The sequence below is a fragment of the Oncorhynchus nerka genome, linkage group LG27 (assembly GCF_034236695.1).
Source record: "Oncorhynchus nerka isolate Pitt River linkage group LG27, Oner_Uvic_2.0, whole genome shotgun sequence".
In the NCBI taxonomy this organism is placed as follows: Eukaryota; Metazoa; Chordata; class Actinopteri; order Salmoniformes; family Salmonidae; genus Oncorhynchus; species Oncorhynchus nerka.
In genome coordinates, this window is record NC_088422.1 from 23,238,548 (window position 1) to 23,260,951 (window position 22,404).

The 22,404-nt window shown below is 43.2% G+C and overlaps 1 protein-coding gene across 1 annotated transcript in view; it reads left to right on the top strand.

The window, feature by feature from the left end:
- The first annotated feature begins 1,961 nt into the window (after positions 1 to 1,961).
- LOC115111383 (GDNF family receptor alpha-2-like) overlaps positions 1,962 to 22,404 on the top strand; it is a 73,151-nt gene continuing 52,708 nt past the window's right edge. Inside the window, exons 1-2 of the mRNA XM_029637381.2 lie at positions 1,962 to 2,519; positions 3,785 to 4,093. Of these exons, the coding sequence (XP_029493241.1) occupies positions 2,483 to 2,519; positions 3,785 to 4,093 (346 nt within the window). The 5' untranslated portion in view covers positions 1,962 to 2,482. The remainder of the gene's footprint in view (positions 2,520 to 3,784; positions 4,094 to 22,404) is intronic.

The following is a 22,404-nucleotide window of genomic DNA, read 5'->3' on the forward strand; positions in this document are numbered from 1 at the left end:
TTTAATTTGTTTGCGAGCATGATAGCTATGTTTAGCTTATTGTTGATGCCGCTTGTTTGCCATTAGCCAATAAGCGTTTCTCAATGAGTTCAAAGCAAATGAATGCATCCAACTCGTATTTACTACTTCACAACTAGAAATTAGCACCTTCCTTCTTGGTTATGAACACAGCATTAGACTTAGGAACTCCCCTACCTGGTTGTCTAACTAATTAGTGACATTAATTGATCAATAATGTACAAGGGAGGAGTGAACTCACAGACCATCCACCCTTCAGCAGTTGAGTTTGATTTATGGCCTGTGTAGTAATGTTCCTGGTCGTGTTATGGGAAAGCTAGCCTATAAGTCTGGAAAACTAGGCAACATCTAGTATAACTCTGTTTTCTCTAATTGTACACACTGCAGATGTTTTGCGATGCTACAGTGGAGCAATTATATACCCATGGAGATAGCCATGGTGTACCATGTCAACAAGAACCAACTCCCACTAAGGAGTCTGATAGCCTGACAGAGCATTGCATGAAAAGGATTTGTGTGTGCAGCATTAGAAATTGATAATTTATGAGAGAAAAGATCATTCACAATTTTGGGGCTAAATCACTGATTTGCATTGTGGGGCTAAGTCACTGATTTGCATTGTGGGGCTAAGTCACTGATTTGCATTGTGGGGCTAAGTCACTGATTTGCATTGTGGGGCTAAATCACTGATTTGCATTGTGGGGCTAAGTCACTGATTTGCATTGTGGGGCTAAGTCACTGATTTGCATTGTGGGGCTAAGTCACTGATTTGCATTGTGGGGCTAAATCACTGATTTGCATTGTGGGGCTAAGTCACTGATTTGCATTGTGGGGCTAAGTCACTGATTTGCATTGTGGGGCTAAGTCACTGATTTGCATTGTGGGGCTAAGTCACTGATTTGCAATGTGGGGCTAATCCACATCACACCACTGGAAGTGGAATAAAGCTCTGAAAGGAGATCAGCCTTGCCAACAGGTCAAAATTAACCTGATTCTCAGATAACACACAAGCCTATTCTTTCTGGGATATTAGCCTGCCTGACAGTTTACCATTACTAGGCACTGGCTATGCAGTTTGTCAGTGTGCATGTCTCTAAAAGAGACTTTGTTTTCAAGATTTGTAAAAAAAAAAAAAAAAAAAAAAAAAAAAAGTATGATGGCCAAGGGCCTATTTAAGCAATGAAGCACAACCAAGTCATATCTTTGAAAGACTTGAATATTCGAATATTTAGAAAAATGGAGCATCAACGTTTACTTCATGGCATCCTTGGCATTGGCACAATACAATACATTGTGTCCCTTAACCCTCTATGTTTGAGAGCAACATTCTAATGCGACATGAAATGAAATTATGGGATATAGCTTAAATGAATGACGCTTTTGTTATCATCTCTGCTATATGACAAGTCTGCATTTCATATATGTTTGATTGGTAGGCCTGCATTAGTTTCATGTGTAGCCCTACACGTTATGAGCTGGCATTGACATAGAAAACGTAGGGTAAAAATGTGATCTCATGAAAGTAGCTGACAAATAAATCAACATTTATTACGCATTTAGCGATGTGAAGGAAAAGGCACATGTCCTGCCTTGACTTTAAAAGAGGACATTCGTTTTATAGTGAATGAGCTAGCAGATTGTGGAAGCACAACATAAAAGACCGATTCCCGAAATGTCACAATCCACTGAACATTATTTCCATGTGCAGACTATAACAGAGTAGACCTAATCGAGCTGTGTCAACAGGAAGATGGACTCTCATAATAATTTCAGAGAAAACATTATTGCAAAGATAGCAGTGTTAATAGTTTTTCAGTAAACGAGTGAGTCAGCATCGCCCTCTACTGGTTTTCCGAAGCTCATTAAATGAACTCCTGTGATTCCAGAACACTCAAAATGAAGCGCAGAGACTCGCACTAAAGTCAGACGCGCGCGGCTTTTGGAGAGTCAAGTCTGGTCAAGTCTGCATTCACCAGTGACCATCCTGCGTAGGCTAGTAGCTGTAGTTTCCATAAACCTCCAGAGAAATGTCAATGTGAAAAGTTATTTGACATCAATATCGTTGCCGAATAATTTTCCTTGCATCTCGTTTCAAGCCAGGGAGCTCCGAACTGGATCAGTAGAGCTCTTGATGCGGAGAGATGCCACAGTTCATCCGATATGTACAGTTTATACCTGAAATCATTTCTTAAAGGGATTTGAATTCCTTTTCCAAGAGGATTTTGACATTTTATTTTTTGTGTTTTGAAATTGATGGATTATTGAGACGTGGAAATTGTAAAGCCGAGTTCGGTAATAACTGGAGTTTTTTCAGAGGATATTCAAATTCTCACACTTAGTTACGCCGGAATAAAACATTTGGAAAGGGATTTACAACACGTTTACAAGAGGAAAATAATTAAATCGGATCCCCGCTTTTACAGATTCTTGACTCTGAATCTAAAAAGGCTTTTAATTCGTCGTGATGTGGATTTATTTCTACTTCGTTCTTTTTCTATTAGGTGAGACATTCATATTTTTATGTTTCTTAAGTTAAAAATTAGATAAAACCATTCATTCCATAACATTACATGCGTGTGGATAGTTTAGTAATTGTTCTGAACATAATACATTCAGTAGCCTCTTTCATTTAATGTTATTTCGACTATAGCCTACTCATTATGAAATCAATCTTACATTTTAGTGTCATTAAATCAATTACATTGACATTATTTCCGTAATTACCCATAGAGTGCATGTTAGAGTTTATTAGGTGCAACATTTTACCTACTCCAAATTGTTTTTAGAGTAGATATATATTGTCTCTTGGCATCTCATTCTCATCTGTTTATTTGATTAAGATTGAGATAGTCAAATAACCCACATAAAATGAATGAATAGCCTAAACATGATGATGATGAGGATGATCTGTATGTGGTAGAAGATGTTCAATTTATCTGTTAGGATAATGGTTATTTGCATAATTTAGTTTTACTGCATACTCCCTCTACTTTATTGCAAAGTCTCTAGCAATATCCCCCCTCAGCAGTTTGCAGGTTTAGAACGAACTGAAGGTTTTGCTCATATCACTCTTTCCACCTATATTTGAGTTGGTGTTTGTCTACTCCATTCAAGAGATAAGCCTTTATTTTGCCTTCAATAGTTTGGTTTTATTGATTTGACTGTCATGTACAGTAACAATATGGTACAACGTTAATATTCCCAAGGTAAGTGCATTGAGATCAATGACCATGAAGCATAACAGATAATTGACTGAAGAATATCTCATAACTAGGGGATGTGCCAAATGTGTGTGTGCTATGAACCTATATTGACTTGTCAAACAAGTCTAACATATTTGGATCTGTTCCTGGCAGTGGAGGCTGCTGAAGGGTGGACGGCTCATAAAAATGGCTGAAACGGTGCGAATGGAATGGCATCAAACACATGGATGTATTGGATATCATTCCACTTATTCACACTCCAGCCATTACCACAAGCCCCCCCCCACACACACACACACACGCACACACACACAATTATGGTGCCACCAACTTGTGGATCCTGGGTGTAGTTGTCAAAAATCTTGCGTGTGCTAATTCTGTAATATATCAAACACATGGAACAGCTGGGGGTACTCATGGAGAGGTTTTGGACACACTACCTTACACCATATGAAATGTTTATACAGCACCAGTGGTATCTACAGCAACTCCATCAAATATGTCCATGCATGTGTAACTCTATTCAGTTAGACGAATGAGAGAGCCTCCTTTCTCTCCCTCAGACGGAGTTGCGTACTCCTCGGGCGGTTCCTATTCGGGCCTGGCTGGGACGGGTGCCCATGGCTGGGTGGATTGCGTGAGGGCCAGTGACATGTGCAACCAGAACCCCCAGTGCAGCTCCCGCTACCGGGTGATGCGGCAGTGCCTGGTGGGCAGAGAAAGGGACACCATGCTGGCCAACAGGGAGTGCCAGGCTGCCCTGGAGGTGCTGCTGGTCAGCCCGCTGTATGACTGTCGCTGTAAAAGGGGCATGAAGAAAGAGCTGCAGTGTCTGCAGAGCTACTGGAGCATCCACATGGGCCTGACTGAAGGTGAGACTGAAATCATTGAATTCCTGTTTGTGTCTGGTGCAACATACTCAGCTAGAGAGATACTTACAAATGAGAACTGCTGTTATGTGCAAAGATGACTCTGCTATTATGAATTGTACCTATATCACATTGATAAAAAACAAACATCATCAGATAGTTATCATGCAGGTCTTTGTGCAATATGCAGAACATATGGAAATAATTTCTCATGCATTCTATGCTGTATCTGCTACAGGATATAGTGATACCCTGAAACCCCTGATGAAAAATATATGCTTTCCATTCTCTGTGAAATAATGGAGCAATAATGAAATTACAGCAGCGAGACCTGTTATGAGAGCACTATTAGTTTTCACCACAAGAGTTCCATATTATCATATTATTAGGTTATAAACCCACCGTTCAATGACCTGGAGCTGGCCACTTGCACTGTACAGTGCAAGAGGTAATGTTTCACTTCAACCTTAACCCTTCAAAAGGCTACTTTACATTGTCATAAACGTGGTATGATGAATATCTTAAAACATCCCTGCAGCTGATGTCAAATCAGATCATAAGATCTAATGTAGTCAAAATGTTTGACATTTCATATGCTATTGGGCAGCAGGTAGCCTAGTGGTTAGAGCATTGGACTTGTAACCGAAAAGCTGCAAGATGAAATCCCAGAGCTGACAAGGTAAAAACCTGTCGTTCTGCCCCTGAACAAGGCAGTTAACCCACTGTTCCTAGGCCGTCACTGAAAATAAGAATTTGTTCTTAACTGACTTGCTTAGTTAAATAAAGGTAAAATAAAAATGTCAACCGCAGTTGGAGATGTCAGTCTCTAAGCCTATGCTTTATGATAGAAGGTTAAAGTGGAATGTTAGAACACTGAAGCAGACCTTCTTGAACAGAGTTAACATTTTATGATACATTACGCCTCAGTAAGTTGTTTGGACAAATACAGACCTCCCGTGTGTCCTTCACTGAGGATACTTAACCGAAGAATGCAACTGTCCCATTTAGGCACTGTCCAGGGAGATAAAACGGGCCTTAATGGATGCCAGAGTTCTTACAGTGCAGCTTTAATCTAATCACGATCCATTGTGCAGTCAACCAGGCTTTTGTTAACTGGAAAAAATCTGTGTATAACATTGTTTTTTTGGAAACAAACACAAGGGCTGATTCCCCACAGACCCTCAAAAACGCTGAAACCCACTTAAAAAATTGTTGTGGACAAAAACCGGAAAAAGTTGGGATATTGTAGGAAGAGCACCAGCTGTGAAAGGTTTTCTCAGCAGATAGGGAGATGTCTACGGGCTATGTAGATAAATCCTAATAGCCCGCCTGTGTTGCTGTTGACTAAAGTGGCAAGTCAATAAGGGACTTTGAGGCAGATTTATTAAAGGCCCATCGCAACCCATTTTTTTCAATATCAAATCATGTCTAGGTAACAATTATGTGCCTTACTGTAATAATTTCCCATTAAAATGGTATACAGTGCATTCGGAAAGTATTCAGACCTTTTCCCTTTTTCCACATTTTGTTACGTTAGAGCCTTATTCTGAAATGGATTAAATCACATTTTCCTCAACCATCTAAACCCATAACGACAAAGTGAAAACAGGTTTTTAATATTTTTTTGCAAATGTATTACAAATAAAAAACAGAAATAGCTTATTTACATAGGTATTCAGACCCTTTGCTATGAGACTCAAAATTGAGCTCAGGTTCATCCTGTTTCCATTGATCATCCTTGAGCTGTTTCTACAACTTCATTGGAGTCCACCTGTGGTAAATTCAATTGAGGGTTCACCTTCCAACAGAACAACGACCCTAAGCACACAGCCAAGACACACAGGAGTGGCTTTGGGACAAGTCTCTGAATGTCCTCGAGTGGCTCAGACAAAGCTCGGGCTTGAACCCGATCAAAAAATGTCTGGAGAGACTTGAAAGTAGCTGTGCAGCGAGGCTCCCTATCCAACTGGACAGAGCTTGAGAGGATTTGCAGAGAAGAATGGGAGAAACTACCCAAATACAGGTGTGTCAAGCTTGTAGTGTCATACCCAAGAAGACTCGAAGCTGTAGTCTCTGCCAAAGGTGCTTCAACAAAGTACTGAGTAAAGTGTGAATACTTAAGTAAATGTGATATTTCATTTATTTTTTTGATAAATTTGCAAAAATGTCAATCTGTTTTTGCTTTGTCATTATGGGGTACTGTGTGTAGATGAGGATAAAAATGGGGCTGTAACGTAACAAAAATGCAAGGGGTCTGTCTACTTTCCGAATGCACTGTATATATTTTTTCATTGCTTTTCAGCAAAAATAATTTCTCAAATGTATTTTGCTAGGAGTGGTCTGAATGAGGAACCTAATTGGAGAGGCCTAATGTAATGAATGATATGTAACCTTAACTAGCTGTTATTGGCAGAGGTTTGGAACTCTTTGTTATTGGTCAAAACTGAATTTTGACTGCATGGCCCTTTTAAAGGTTTGTATGTGCTTAATTGCAACAATTGCAGTTCTAGGCATTTTGCATAATGTATTGTAGGCAGGTTTAAGAGTTGAGCACAAAATATGGGTGGAGTATAGTGAAAGAGACAGGAGCAACAGGTATAAATGTCATGCAAGTATAGAATTTAAATATGACAAAACAAAAACGAAGGTAAAAATCGTCTGTAAGTAGCCTACATGTCCTTGTATGATATTCATCTTCTATTTTGATACAGTATGTGAATTTTCAATAATGAAATGTTCTGAGTGTAATGTAGGGATAAGGGCGTACACTCCTAGTGCAAGGATAATCACACATCCAACCCAGTAGGAGCCTTCACATTGCTAATGAATTTCCTCTTATTTTTGGAATGGGCACTTTGCAATAAGCCGGCCAATTTGCTGTTTTCCAAGGTAATTTGGTGAGTGCTTAGACTGTTTCGATGTGCATAGGATAGTTTAGGTGGCACACTCAAGGGTGGTGCCGCTGTGAAAAGGACAAGCTTTTGTTGGGCTACTCACGCTCCGTCTTTGGCAGTCGTAAATGTGACCCGTTAATTGAATTTTTAAAATAAATGCCAGCTGAATTCAATGTGTCAATGTACCTGTCTTTGGCGGGTAATGGCTCGCCTTTTGAATAGGTCCTTCTCACTGTCGGACAACTGGGGTTAAGAGTCTGAATCTACAAAAGGCATGTGTGGGAGCATGCTCTTTAAAAACATAAAGGCAGCTGCATTTCTCTTTCGATTGGGCCTTAAACCTCATGGGTTTGAGGCAGTTCCAACCAGTCAGTTAACAGTAAGTCCCATTCCTCACATATCGCTGGTTTGTTCTTTAAATTGAAAGTAATTTGAGCAGATAGCAAAGAGAATTGAAAGCCTTTATGTGGGCGGTTTCCTTGCAGTTTAATTAGTAGAATAGACTTCTACAGCAGGAAGAATACGTGAGTCTGTCTCAGGCCATTGGGAGATCTTACATGAAATAACCAAAGAATCCTTTTTTTTTAATGATTTATTCCCCTCCATTTTTATGAATGCCAGCATTCTTAAAGGTCAGGAGCCGAATTTGTCACTATTCTATGATAATATCGCTAGGCAGCTAATTTAGAGAGGGGGAAATAGGAACCCTATGCCAGCTTGAGTATGTTATACTGGGGACCCAAGCAGAGTTAAAAGGAGAACACATATGGGGTTACAGAGGTACACAGTGTTCCTCAGTGAACCCATCATTTACCATGAGCTATGGTAGTAGTCATTGGCCATTACCTAAGCCATCCACTGTCCTCTGAGGCAATGGGAGTTTGCCTCTGCATGCTGAATGTGTCCTCTATTTTTCCTCATCTGACCACGCTCACTAGGTGGGTGCTTCATCATCCAAGGAAGAAGACCTGTCAATATTTTTTTGGAACAGATCAAAACCTTTTCAGGCCCCCCAAAACTTGTGAAAAGGATCAGTGAAATATGATGACAGTGATGGTTCTCTATGTCCTTTCAAATCCCTCTAATGATTTCCTTTACTATATCTGAAGATCCACCAAACAGTTTTCAATATGACTAAAATGACACCCAGTGTGGCAGCTATTGTTGGGAAATTCTCCACTCTTACCCAGGCAGGAAGAGACAGCCTGTTTTGCCTTCTTAATACGGGCATGTTGGGATTTGGATTTGTCCTGCCACAAAGGTTTTAGGATGATTGAATGTGCATTATTGAAATCATGGGAGTGGACTAGCTATCATAGCCTGTGCAATTTTCTTCTCCACAGATAGTCCTCAACTAACGAGAAATACGGAATCAATATTCTACATTTATGCAAATAGACTAGGCCACCTTTAAACAAATAAGATGAATGACAGCTATTAAAATTGACTTTGCTTCAAGCCATAAGCTGTTTACCAAGACCGGAAAATCCATAGGACGCTTCCATCACCTCAGGAATGTACTCCTATTGATAATGAATACGTTATGGATTTGAGATTCTGTACAGTTTAAAACCCTTAGGCAGTCATCCCAGAATCCACTGAAGAGCAGAATCCCCTACAAGGGAGGCCTGATTGTCTGTGCCACTCTCGCCATGCGCAACACTGTCAGAACAAAGAAAGTAGTCCTAATTACCACAATAAGTTGTTGCCCTCTGGCAAACAATCGTACACTAAACAGCTGGGTTAGAATTTGTATTACTTGATTAATGCATAATTGATTGGGTGACTGTCAAATAGCATAGTTCTTGAAAAACAGAGTGGCATGGCGAATGTGTTGCCAATGTGAATCTTTTAACCCCCAAGCGAGAGTACAATTACGCTGTATTTGTGCAGTTCTAATTCTGTATGGCATGTGATAACATTGTAAAACACTTTCAAAATTAATTCACTACCTTTGTTCACGCTATCGTTTTATGTTTGACAATATTATTGCTAATTAAGTATTACTTCCTCTTTGACTTACATTAAGATGCACTGTTATTACTACACAACAGTAGTAGGCTTGATCACCAATAACGACGAGACAGCCTGTAGGGAGGAGGTGAGGGCACTCGGAGTGTGGTGTCAGGAAATCAACCTCTCACTCACCGTCAACAAAACAAAGGAGATGATTGGGGACTTCAGGAAACAGCAGAATTCCTCTGAGCACACATCACGGACAAAGTGAACTGTTCCACCCACACAGACAGTGTGGTGAAGAAGGTGCAACAGCGCTTCTTCAACCTCAGGAGGCTGAAGAAATTCGAGCTTGTCACCAAAAACCCTCACAAACTTTTACAGATGCAAAATTGAGAGCATCCTGTCGGGCTGTATCACTGCCTGGTATGGCAACCGTATACGCCAACAACCTCTGCACACTGCATCACCGGGGACAAACTACCTTCCCTCCAGGACACCTACAGCACCCATAGTCACAGGAAGGCCAAAAAGATAATCAAGGACAACAACCACCCGAGCCACTGCCTGTTCACCCCGCTATCATCCAGAAGGAGAGGTCAGTACAGGTGCATCAAAGCTGGGACCGAGAGACTGACAAATAGCTTCTATCTCAAGGCCATCAGACTGTTAAACAGCCGTCACTAACACAGACAGGCTGCTGCCTACATATAGACTTGAAATCATTGCCCACTTTAACAAATACAGTTGGGCAAAAAAAGTATTTAGTCAGCCACCAATTGTGCAAGTTCTCCCACTTAAAAAGATTAGAGAGGCCTGTAATTTTCATCATATGTACAGTTCAACTATGACAGACCAAATGAGAAAAAAAATCCAGAAAATCACATTGTAGGATTTTTTATGAATTTATTTGCAAATTATGGAACTTGCACAATTGGTGGCTGACTAAATACTTTTTTGCCCCACTGTAGATCACTAGTCACTATAATAATGACACTTTAATAATGATGTATACATATCTTGCATTACTCATCCCTTATGTAAATACCCTCTATTGTATCTTGCCTATGCCGCTCGGTCATCGCTCATCCATATATTTATATCTATATATTATTAATCCATCCCTTTACTTAGATTTGTGTGTATTAGGTAGTTGTTTTAGAATTGTTAGATTACTTGTTAGATATTATTGCACTGTCAGAACTATAAGCACAAGCATTTTGCTACACTCACAATAACATCTGCTAACCATGTGTATGTGACCTATACAATTTTATTTTATTTTATTATTAAATGTGGATGAGGCTACATGATTTTCTACTTGAATGAGAGGCAGGTACACTTTTTTTCTCGGCCACTTGGGTTAAACTGAAACGGTTTGGATCCCTCAACTTCCCCACAACTTCCCCACAGTCCCCACAGACACAGAATAGAGCTTCATCATCCATGTAAGCTGTCCCGGAGACTGGCCACAACACTTTCAATGCTAGAACATTTGGCTTTGTTTGAAGATTACACTATTTTACAATGTCCAGTTAGGATGGATAAACAGACTTCATGGCAAGTCTCTGGGAAAAATAACCTTTCTCAGTAGTATCTGTAGTTCCCCTGAGATTTCCAAGAACTGGTCAAATGGGAAATGGTTGTATGTGGGCATGCTGAGGGACAGAGTATACTATGTTTGTCTGGCTGTCTTTGCTTTCTCACTACATACAGTGCCTTCAGAAAGTATTCAGACCCCTTGACTTTTCCCACATTTTGTTACATTACAGCCCTATTCTAAAACGGATTAAATAAAACATCCTCAGCAATCTACACACAAAACCCCATAACAAAGGGATTTTATTTAACGAAGGGAATTTATTATTTATTTATTTATTGCAAATGTGTATATATATATATATATATATATATATATATATAAAAAGCCTCACTTCCGGGTTGGAGCGAGCAGTCGCATTCGCACTTCGGTCTGCACTTCGGTCTGCAGGTAGTATAACTTTTCATTACATTTCATTACATTTCATTATAGTACAACGGTTTGATTTGTCTAATCTTAGCAATTTCTTCTTAGCTAGCTACATAGCCGTCTTTGTATCAAAGATAATTGTGTAATTATCGTATTTCGTCGTCCTAACGTATCTGCCCAGCAGCTAGCCAGCTAGCTAACGCCCACCGTCTACATAGCTAGCTACATAGCCGTCTCTGTATCAAAGATAATTGTGTAGATAATTGTGTAGTCTAGAGCGATTTTCTAGGTTACCTAGCCAGCTATTGTCGTTCTTTTAACGCAACGTAACGTAATCAACACTGCTAGCTAGCCAGCTAGCCCCTGAATCAACAACGCAGCCACTGCCAGCTAGCCTACAAAGTCAACAACGCAGCCACTGCCAGCTAGCCTACTTCAGCAGTACTGTATCATTTTTAATCATTTTAGTCAATAAGAATAGCAGCACTGTAGAAACTATTACCCTCAACTGAACGACTTGATTAGTGTAGTGTTAGCTAGCTACATAGTTGTCTTTGCTGTCTTCGTATCCAAGATAATTGTGTAGTTTAGAGTGTGTAGTTTTTAGAGTGATTATCTTAATTTACCGAGGTTAGCTAGCCAGCTATTTGTCGTCCTTAACGTAGGAGACACTGCTAGCTAGCCAACAGCTAGCCAACATCTACCGATTAGAACTCAACAACCCGGTCGCATTCCGCCTCGCTCCACAGGTAGTATCACATTTTCATTTCATTTCATTACAGTACAACGGTTTGATTTGTTTGATCGTAGCTAGCTACATAGCCGTCTCTGTATCAAAGATAATTGTGTAGTCTAGAGCGATTTTCTAGGTTACCTAGCCAGCTATTGTCGTTCTTTTAACGCAACGTAACGTAATCAACACTGCTAGCTAGCCAGCTAGCCCCCGAATCAACAACGCAGCCACTGCCAGCTAGCCTACAAAGTCAACAACGCAGCCACTGCCAGCTAGCCTACTTCAGCAGTACTGTATCATTTTTTATCATTTTAGTCAATAAGATTCTTGCTACGTAAGCTCAAATTTCTGAACATTCGAGACGTGTAGTCCACTTGTCATTCCAATCTCCTTTGCATTAGCGTAGCTTCTTGTGTAGCCTGTCAACTATGTGTCTGTCTATCCCTGTTCTCTCCTCTCTGCACAGACCATACAAACGCTCCACACCGCGTGGCCGCGGCCACCCTAATCTGGTGGTCCCAGCGCGCACGACCCACGTGGAGTTCCAGGTCTCTGGTAGCCTCTGGAACTGCCGATTTGCGGCCAACAAGGCAGAGTTCATCTCAGCCTATGCCTCCCTCCAGTCCCTCGACTTCTTGGCACTGACGGAAACATGGATCACCACAGATAACACTGCTACTCCTACTGCTCTCTCTTCGTCCGCCCACGTGTTCTCGCACACCCCGAGAGCTTCTGGTCAGCGGGGTGGTGGCACCGGGATCCTCATCTCTCCCAAGTGGTCATTCTCTCTTTCTCCCCTTACCCATCTGTCTATCGCCTCCTTTGAATTCCATGCTGTCACAGTTACCAGCCCTTTCAAGCTTAACATCCTTATCATTTATCGCCCTCCAGGTTCCCTCGGAGAGTTCATCAATGAGCTTGATGCCTTGATAAGCTCCTTTCCTGAGGACGGCTCACCTCTCACAGTTCTGGGCGACTTTAACCTCCCCACGTCTACCTTTGACTCATTCCTCTCTGCCTCCTTCTTTCCACTCCTCTCCTCTTTTGACCTCTCCCTCTCACCTTCCCCCTACTCACAAGGCAGGCAATACGCTCGACCTCATCTTTACTAGATGCTGTTCTTCCACTAACCTCATTGCAACTCCCCTCCAAGTCTCCGACCACTACCTTGTATCCTTTTCCCTCTCGCTCTCATCCAACACTTCCCACACTGCCCCTACTCGGATGGTATCGCGCCGTCCCAACCTTCGCTCTCTCTCCCCGCTACTCTCTCCTCTTCCATCCTATCATCTCTTCCCTCTGCTCAAACCTTCTCCAACCTATCTCCTGATTCTGCCTCCTCAACCCTCCTCTCCTCCCTTTCTGCATCCTTTGACTCTCTATGTCCCCTATCCTCCAGGCCGGCTCGGTCCTCCCCTCCCGCTCCGTGGCTCGACGACTCATTGCGAGCTCACAGAACAGGGCTCCGGGCAGCCGAGCGGAAATGGAGGAAAACTCGCCTCCCTGCGGACCTGGCATCCTTTCACTCCCTCCTCTCTACATTTTCCTCCTCTGTCTCTGCTGCTAAAGCCACTTTCTACCACTCTAAATTCCAAGCATCTGCCTCTAACCCTAGGAAGCTCTTTGCCACCTTCTCCTCCCTCCTGAATCCTCCTCCCCCTCCCCCCTCCTCCCTCTCTGCAGATGACTTCGTCAACCATTTTGAAAAGAAGGTCGACGACATCCGATCCTCGTTTGCTAAGTCAAACGACACCGCTGGTTCTGCTCACACTGCCCTACCCTGTGCTCTGACCTCTTTCTCCCCTCTCTCTCCAGATGAAATCGCGTCTTGTGACGGCCGGCCGCCCAACAACCTGCCCGCTTGACCCTATCCCCTCCTCTCTTCTCCAGACCATTTCCGGAGACCTTCTCCCTTACCTCACCTCGCTCATCAACTCATCCCTGACCGCTGGCTACGTCCCTTCCGTCTTCAAGAGAGCGAGAGTTGCACCCCTTCTGAAAAATCCTACACTCGATCCCTCCGATGTCAACAACTACAGACCAGTATCCCTTCTTTCTTTTCTCTCCAAAACCCTTGAACGTGCCGTCCTTGGCCAGCTCTCCCGCTATCTCTCTCAGAATGACCTTCTTGATCCAAATCAGTCAGGTTTCAAGACTAGTCATTCAACTGAGACTGCTCTTCTCTGTATCACGGAGGCCCTCCGCACTGCTAAAGCTAACTCTCTCTCCTCTGCTCTCATCCTTCTAGACCTATCGGCTGCCTTCGATACTGTGAACCATCAGATCCTCCTCTCCACTCTCTCCGAGTTGGGCATCTCCGGCGCGGCCCACGCTTGGATTGCGTCCTACCTGACAGGTCGCTCCTACCAGGTGGTGTGGCGAGAATCCGTCTCCTCACCACGTGCTCTCACCACTGGTGTCCCCCAGGGCTCTGTTCTAGGCCCTCTCCTATTCTCGCTATACACCAAGTCACTTGGCTCTGTCATAACCTCACATGGTCTCTCCTATCATTGCTATGCAGACGACACACAATTAATCTTCTCCTTTCCCCCTTCTGATGACCAGGTGGCGAATCGCATCTCTGCATGTCTGGCAGACATATCAGTGTGGATGACGGATCACCACCTCAAGCTGAACCTCGGCAAGACGGAGCTGCTCTTCCTCCCGGGAAGGACTGCCCGTTCCATGATCTCGCCATCACGGTTGACAACTCCACTGTGTCCTCCTCCCAGAGCGCTAAGAACCTTGGCGTGATCCTGGACAACACCCTGTCGTTCTCAACTAACATCAAGGCGGTGGCCCGTTCCTGTAGGTTCATGCTCTACAACATCCGCAGAGTACGACCCTGCCTCACACAGGAAGCGGCGCAGGTCCTAATCCAGGCACTTGTCATCTCCCGTCTGGATTACTGCAACTCGCTGTTGGCTGGGCTCCCTGCCTGTGCCATTAAACCACTACAACTCATCCAGAACGCCGCAGCCCGTCTGGTGTTCAACCTTCCCAAGTTCTCTCACGTCACCCCGCTCCTCCGCTCTCTCCACTGGCTTCCAGTTGAAGCTCGCATCCGCTACAAGACCATGGTGCTTGCCTACGGAGCTGTGAGGTGAACGGCACCTCAGTACCTCCAGGCTCTGATCAGGCCCTACACCCAAACAAGGGCACTGCGTTCATCCACCTCTGGCCTGCTCGCCTCCCTACCACTGAGGAAGTACAGTTCCCGCTCAGCCCAGTCAAAACTGTTCGCTGCTCTGGCCCCCCAATGGTGGAACAAACTCCCTCACGACGCCAGGACAGCGGAGTCAATCACCACCTTCCGGAGACACCTGAAACCCCACATCTTTAAGGAATACCTAGGATAGGATAAAGTAATCCTTCTCACCCCCCTTAAAAGATTTAGATGCACTATTGTAAAGTGGCTGCTCCACTGGATGTCATAAGGTGAATGCACCAATTTGTAAGTCGCTCTGGATAAGAGCGTCTGCTAAATGACTTAAATGTAATGTAAATGTATATATATATATATATATAAAGAAAATGAAATACCTTATTTACATAAGTATTCAGACCCTTTGTCATTATGGGGTATTATGTGTAGATTTATAAGGGAAAAATATTTAATCCATTTTAGAACAAAGCTTTAATGTATCAAAATATGGAAAAAATTAAGGGGTCTGAATACTTTCCGAATTAACTGTATAGATCAAATCAAATTGTATTTGTCACATGAGCCGAATACAACAGAATAGTACCATTAAATAGTACCGCAAAACACCAGTCTCAATGTCAACAGTGAAGAGGCGACTCCGGGCTGCTGGCCTTCTAGGCAAATTTGGCAAAAATCTCAGACTGGCCAATAAAAAGAAAAGATCAACATGGGCAAAAGACCACAGACACTGGACAAAGCAATTCTGTCTACATGGCCAGCATCCCGGAGTTGCCTCTTCACTGTAGATGTTGAGACTGGTGTTTTGCGGGTACTATTTAATGAAGCCGCCAGTTGAGGACTTGTGAGGCATCTGTTTCTTAAACTAGACACTCTAACGTACTTGTCCTCTTGCTCAGTTGTGCACCATGGCCTCCCACTCCTCTTTTTATTCTGGTTAGAGCCAGGTTGCGCTGTTCTGTGAAGTGAATAGTACACAGTGTTGTACGAGATCTTCAGTTTCTTAGAAATTTCTCGCATGGAATAGCCTTCATTTCTCAGAACAAGAATAGACTGACGAGTTTCAGAAGAAAGTTATTTGTTTCTAGCCATTTTGAGCCTGTAATCGAACCCACAAATGCTGATGCTCCAGATACTCAACTAGTCTAAAAATGCCAGTTTTATTGCTTCTTTAATAAGCACAACAGTTTTCAGCTGTGCTAACATACTTGCTAAAGGGTTTTCTAATGATCAATTAGCCTTTTAAAATTATTAACTTGGATTAGCTAACACAACGTGCATTGGAACACAGGAGTGATGGTTGCTGATAATGGGCCTCTGTATGCCTATGTAGATATTCCATTAAAAATCATCAGTTTCCAGCTACAATAGACATTTACAACATTAACAATGTCTACACTGTATTTCTGATCAATTTGATGTTATTTTAATGGACAAAAACAAGGACATTTCTAAGTGACCCCAAACCCAATGAATGGTAATGTATGTTATACTTGAGCTTTCTTGAATAAGTTCCTCCTGTTCTTTTAGTTTTTCATCTAACTTATTCTGTGCCTCTATGGTACAGTTTTTGTTGCTATCGATCTGTACTGTTAGTCCGTCCATTTCCTTTGTTAATATGAACTCTTTTGACCTAAATTGCTTTTGTTTTAGAAATGACTACTAAATTGTGTGATTTAAAAGTGTCCCATACAATAAGGGGATTTGCTGTACCTATGTTAATTTTTCTGTCCTAGTTAAAAACAAGTTATCATCCAATAGGATTTGATTGAATTTCCACCATGAGCCTCCACCATGTATATCTCACTAAGTCAGGATATTTAAGCCTCCATATATCCACTAGTGTCAATATATCCATGATATCCGAGAGGGGTTGAATGTGTCATTTGGAAGCTAGGGATGATAAGGTGGCCACACTTTAGTATGAGAAGCTAGAATTTAGCCCGGATACTGGGGTTAACCCCCCTACTATCTCATACTGGGGTAACCTCCTACTAGCCTGGACACTGGGGTTAACCTTTTAGTTGCCCAGACATTGGGGTTAACCTTCTACTACCCATTGAGGCAGATGGCTTGTTCATAACAAAACCCTTTAATATTGCCAAACACTTTAATAACTTTTCTGTTGACAAGATTAGCTAACTTTGGCATGACATGCAAACAACAAACGCTGAGCCTTCATATTCATGCATATCGGACCAAGTAATGAAACACAAGCACTGTACTTTTGAGTTCCGCAATGTTGGTGTAGAAGAGGGATTTTGTTTGCTATTTATATATAAGGAGAAGCCACCTGTTACCGACAACCTGGATGGTAAATTGCTGAGGTTGGTAGCGGAATACATTGCGACTCCTGTTTGCCACATCTTCAATTTAAACCAAGAAGACGGTGTGTACCCTCAGGGCTGGAGGGGGGCAATGGTCATTCCGCTGTCTAAGAATAGCAAAGCAACCTTTAATGGGGGGGGGGGGGGGGGTCCTCACATACAGTTGAAGTCGGAAGTTTACATACACTTAGGTTAAAACCCGTTTTTCAACCACTCCACAAATTTCTTGTTAACAAACTATAGTTCTGGCAAGTTGGTTAGGACATCTACTTTGTGTATGACACAAGTATTTTTTCCCAAACATTTTTACTGACAGATCCATAGTAAAACGAGTCCTATATCGACATAACCTGAAAGGCCACTCAGCAAGGAAGAATCCACTGCTCCAAAACTGCCATAAAAAGGCCAGACTACGGTTTGCAACTGCACATGGGGACAAAGATGGTACTTTTTGGAGAAATGTCCTCTGGTCTGATGAAACAAAAATAGAACTGTTTGGCCATAATGACCATCGTTATGTTTGGAGGAAAAAGGGGGAGGCTTGCAAACCGAAGAACACCATCCCAACCGTGAAGCACAGGGGTGGCAGCATCATGTTGTCGGGGAGCTTTGCTGCAGGAGGGACAGGTGCACTTCACAAAATAGATGGCATCATGAGGTAGAGAAATTATGTGGTTATATTGAAGCTTGTGGAAGGCTACCCAAAAGGTTTGACCCAAGTTAAACAATTTAAAGGCAATGCTACCAAATGCTAATTGGGTATATGTAAACTTCTGACCCACTGGGAATGTGATGAATGAAATAAAAGCTGAAATAAATAATTATTTCTACTATTATTCTGACATTTCACATTCTTAAACTAAAGTGGTTATCCTAACTGACCTAAAACAGGGAATTTTTACTAGGATTAAATGTCAGGAATTGTGAAAAACAGAGTTTAAATGTATTTGGCTAAGGTTTACGTAAACTTCCGACTTCAACTCTATTCATTCCTTCTGTCCAGGTGGGTGAGGGCAGTTTGCATTGTGAGGGCAGTTTGCAGTGCAATGGCGATTGCGTTGTCATTGGATCTGTCGGGTGGTAGGCGATTTGAGGAGGGTTGAGTGTGTCGGGGAGGGAGGAGGGGATGTGGTCTTTGACTAGCCTGTCAAAGAACTTCATGGTGACGGAAGTGAGTGCTACGGGTCAGTGGTTATTCAGTTCAGTTACTTTCCCATTTTTGAGCACGGGATGAGAGTGGACATCTTGAAGCAGGTGGGGATAACACAATGTCAGAAAACACAGCAGCTAGCTGGTCTGCACATGCTCTGAGGGTGCGGCCAGCAGCCGCGTGAGGGTTAACATGATTGAATGAAATACATACGTCCTCCGTGGAGACCATAAGCACATAGCCCTTGTTATCTTCAGAACCTTTCCTCGGCAGCTCAGTGTCGTTATGCTCAACCCTTGAAAAAAAGGGCTTTAGCTCATCCAGTAAGGCAGCGTACTGTACTGTTTAACCATACACTTGTCCCTGGTCTCCTTGTCGTGTTTATAAGCAGCATCTCGCTCCTTCAGTTTCCAGACAAGGCTTCCATGAATCCACTGTTTTTGATTTGAGTAAGTTTTGAAAGACACCATCGGTATCACATCATCTATACATTTTTTTATGAATACGGTGACTGAGTCGGTGTATTCATTGATGTTATCCCCAGAGGTGCCCCGGAACATATTCCAGTCCACATGGTCAAAACATTCTTGGAATTCTAATTCGTCAGACCAGCATTGTACTGACCTGACCACCGAAATTTCCCCCTTGAATCTTTGTTTATAGGCAAGGCTGAGAAAAATGGAGTCAGGAGTCGTGGTCAAATTTGCCGAAAGGAGGACCTTATACCCTTGTTAAAAAGGTGTGTAGCAGTGGTCAAGAGTGGAATTTTCATGAGTTGGACAGTCAGTGTTTTGTTTTAACCTTAATTTAACCATGCAAGTCACTTAAGAACACATTCTTATTTTACGATGACGGCCTACCCCAGCCAAACGACACTGTGCGCCACCCTTTTGGGCTCCCGGTCACAGCCAGTTGTGATACAACTCGGGATTGAACCAGGGTGTATAATGACACCTCTAGCGCTGAGATGCAGTGGCTTAAACCGCTGTGCCACTTGTGAGCTGCATGTTTATAGTAATTCGGGAGCATGGACCTTTTGTTACAAGTACCCCGCAACAATTAATGCCACCCTCAGGTGCGCAGTCTCCAGTTTGTTCAGGGTCCAATGAAGATCATTGAGAGCATTTTTGATGTTGACTTGGGGAGGGATGTACACAGCTGTGGTGATAATCCCTGAGAACTCTTGGAATGTAAAAAAGGTGATCATTGATGACAAAGTATTCCAAGTCGGAACAGGAGAAGCTCACAAATTGTGTATCCCCGATCGTACCACTTAGTATTGGTCATGGAGCAGACACCACCGCCTTTGTTCTTGCCAGAGAGAGCCCGCTTCCTATTCTCTCGATGAACTGTAAAACCCGCTGCTTGTATATCATCTGTTTAGATGTTGAGATAAATCATGTCTCAGAAAAACAGAGTGTGTTGCAGAATCTGATGTCCCTCTGGAAGCCCAGACACTGGAGTTAATATTCTACTAGCCCAGACACTGGAGTTAATATTCTACTAGCCCAGACACTGGAGTTAATATTCTACTAGCCCAGACACTGGAGTTAATATTCTACTAGCCCAGACACTGGGGTTAATATTCTACTAGCCCAGACACTGGAGTTAATATTCTACTAGCCCAGACACTGGAGTTAATATTCTACTAGCCCAGACACTGGAGTTAATATTCTACTAGCCCAGACACTGGGGTTAATATTCTACTAGCCCAGACACTGAGGCTAATATTCTACTAGCCCAGACACTGGGGTTAATATTCTACTAGCCCAGACACTGGGGTTAATATTCTCCTAGCCCAGCCACTGGAATTAATATTCTACGAGCCCAGACACTGGAGATAATATTCTACTAGCCCAGACACTGGGGTTAATATTCTACTAGCCCAGACACTGGAGTTAATATTCTACTAGCCCAGACACTGGAGTTAATATTCTACTAGCCCAGACACTGGAGTTAATATTCTACTAGCCCAGACACTGGAGTTAATATTCTACTAGCCCAGACACTGGGGTTAATATTCTACTAGCCCAGACACTGGAGTTAATATTCTACTAGCCCAGACACTGGGGTTAATATTATACTAGCCCAGCCACTGGGGTTAATATTCTACTAGCCCAGACACGGGTTAATATTCTACTAGCCCAGACACTGGGGTTAATATTCTACTAGCCCAGACACTGGGGTTAATATTCTACTAGCCCAGACACTGGGGTTAATATTCTACTAGCCCAGACACTGGGGTTAATATTCTCCTAGCCCAGCCACTGGGGTTAATATTCTACTAGCCCAGACACTGGAGTTAATATTCTACTAGCCCAGACACTGGGGTTAATATTCTACTAGCCCAGACACTGGGGTTAATATTCTACTAGCCCAGACACTGGAGTTAATATTCTACGAGCCCAGACACTGGGGTTAATATTCTACTAGCCCAGACACTGGGGTTAATATTCTAGTAGCCCAGACACTGGGGTTAACCTTCTACTAGCCCAGACACGAGTTAATATTCTACTAGCCCAGACACTGGGGTTAATATTCTACTAGCCCAGACACTGGGGTTAATATTCTACTAGCCCAGACACTGGGGTTAACCTTCTACTAGCCCAGACACTGGGGTTAATATTCTACTAGCCCAGACACTGGGTTTAATATTCTACTAGCCCAGACACTGGGGTTAACTTTCTACTAGCCCAGACACTGGGGTTAACATTCTACTTGCCCAGACACTGGGGTTAACCTTCTCCTAGCCCAGCCACTGGGGTTAACCTTCTCCTAGCCCAGCCACTGGGGTTAACCTTTTACTAGCCCAGCCACTGGGGTTAACCTTCTCCTAGCCCAGACACTGGGGTTAACCTTCTACTAGCCCAGCCACTGGGGTTAACCTTCCGCTAGCCCAGCCACTGGGGTTAACCTTCTACTAGCCCAGCCACTGGGGTTAACCTTCCGCTAGCCCAGACACTTCGGTTAACCTCCTACTAGCCCAGACACTGGGGTTAGGCTCCTACTAGCCCAGACACTGGGGATAGCCTCCTACTGGCCCAGACACTGGGGTTAACCTCCTACTAGCCCAGACACTGGGGTTTACCTCCTACTAGCCCAGACACTGGGGTTAACCTCCTACTAGCCCAGACACTGAGGTTATCCTCCTACTGGCCCAGACACTGAGGTTAGCCTCCTACTAGCCCAGACATTGGGGTTAGCCTCTTACTGGCCCAGACACTGGGGTTAACCTTTTTCTAGCCAAGACACTGGGGTTAACTTTCTACTAGCCCAGACACTGGGGTTAATCTTTTACTAGCCCAGACACTGGGGTTAACCTCCCAATAGCTCAGACACTGGGGTTAACCTTCTACTAGCCCAGACACTGGGCTTAACTTTTTACTAGCCCAGACACTGGGTTTAACCTCCTACTTTTGTGACAAATGCCATGGCTATTTTAATGATCACAGAGATTCAGGGCATCCCATTTAATGTCTCATCTGAAGCAGGGCAGCTTATGCTGTGTAGTTTCATCAAGAACTCCCTTTCCCAGAGGGACAAGTACCGTATTATGGCCCTCCAACACCACATTTAGCATATTCTATTCTTAGAAAGCATAGGAGTCTGTCTGCGCTCTTTAACGCCGTTTATACCAAATAGTGTCGTTCCAGGTACGCCAGTATCACAACTGGCAATACTGGAAGAGATTGAGACGCGCACACTGGGTCTCCGTCTCATCCAGCATATTCTAGTCTCCCATCCAAGTATTGACCAGGCTTAGTTTCAGGGAGAAGCAAGCAATGGGATGTAGGGTGGTATGACTGCTGGCACCCCTCTGCAACACCTTACAACAGGTTGACTACTTTCCCATAGCAATGTACACTACATGACCAAAGGTATGTGGACACCTTCTCATCGAACATCTCATTCCAAAATCATGGGTATTAATATGGAGTTGGTCCCCCCTTTGCTGCTATAACAGCCTCAAATATTCTGGGAAGGCTACCCATTAGATGTTGGAACATTGCTGTGGGGACTTGCTTCGATTCACCCACAAGAGCATTAGTGAGGTCGGGCACTGATGTTGGGCGATTAGGTCTGGCTCGCAGTCGGCTATCCTATTCATCCAAAATGTGTTCG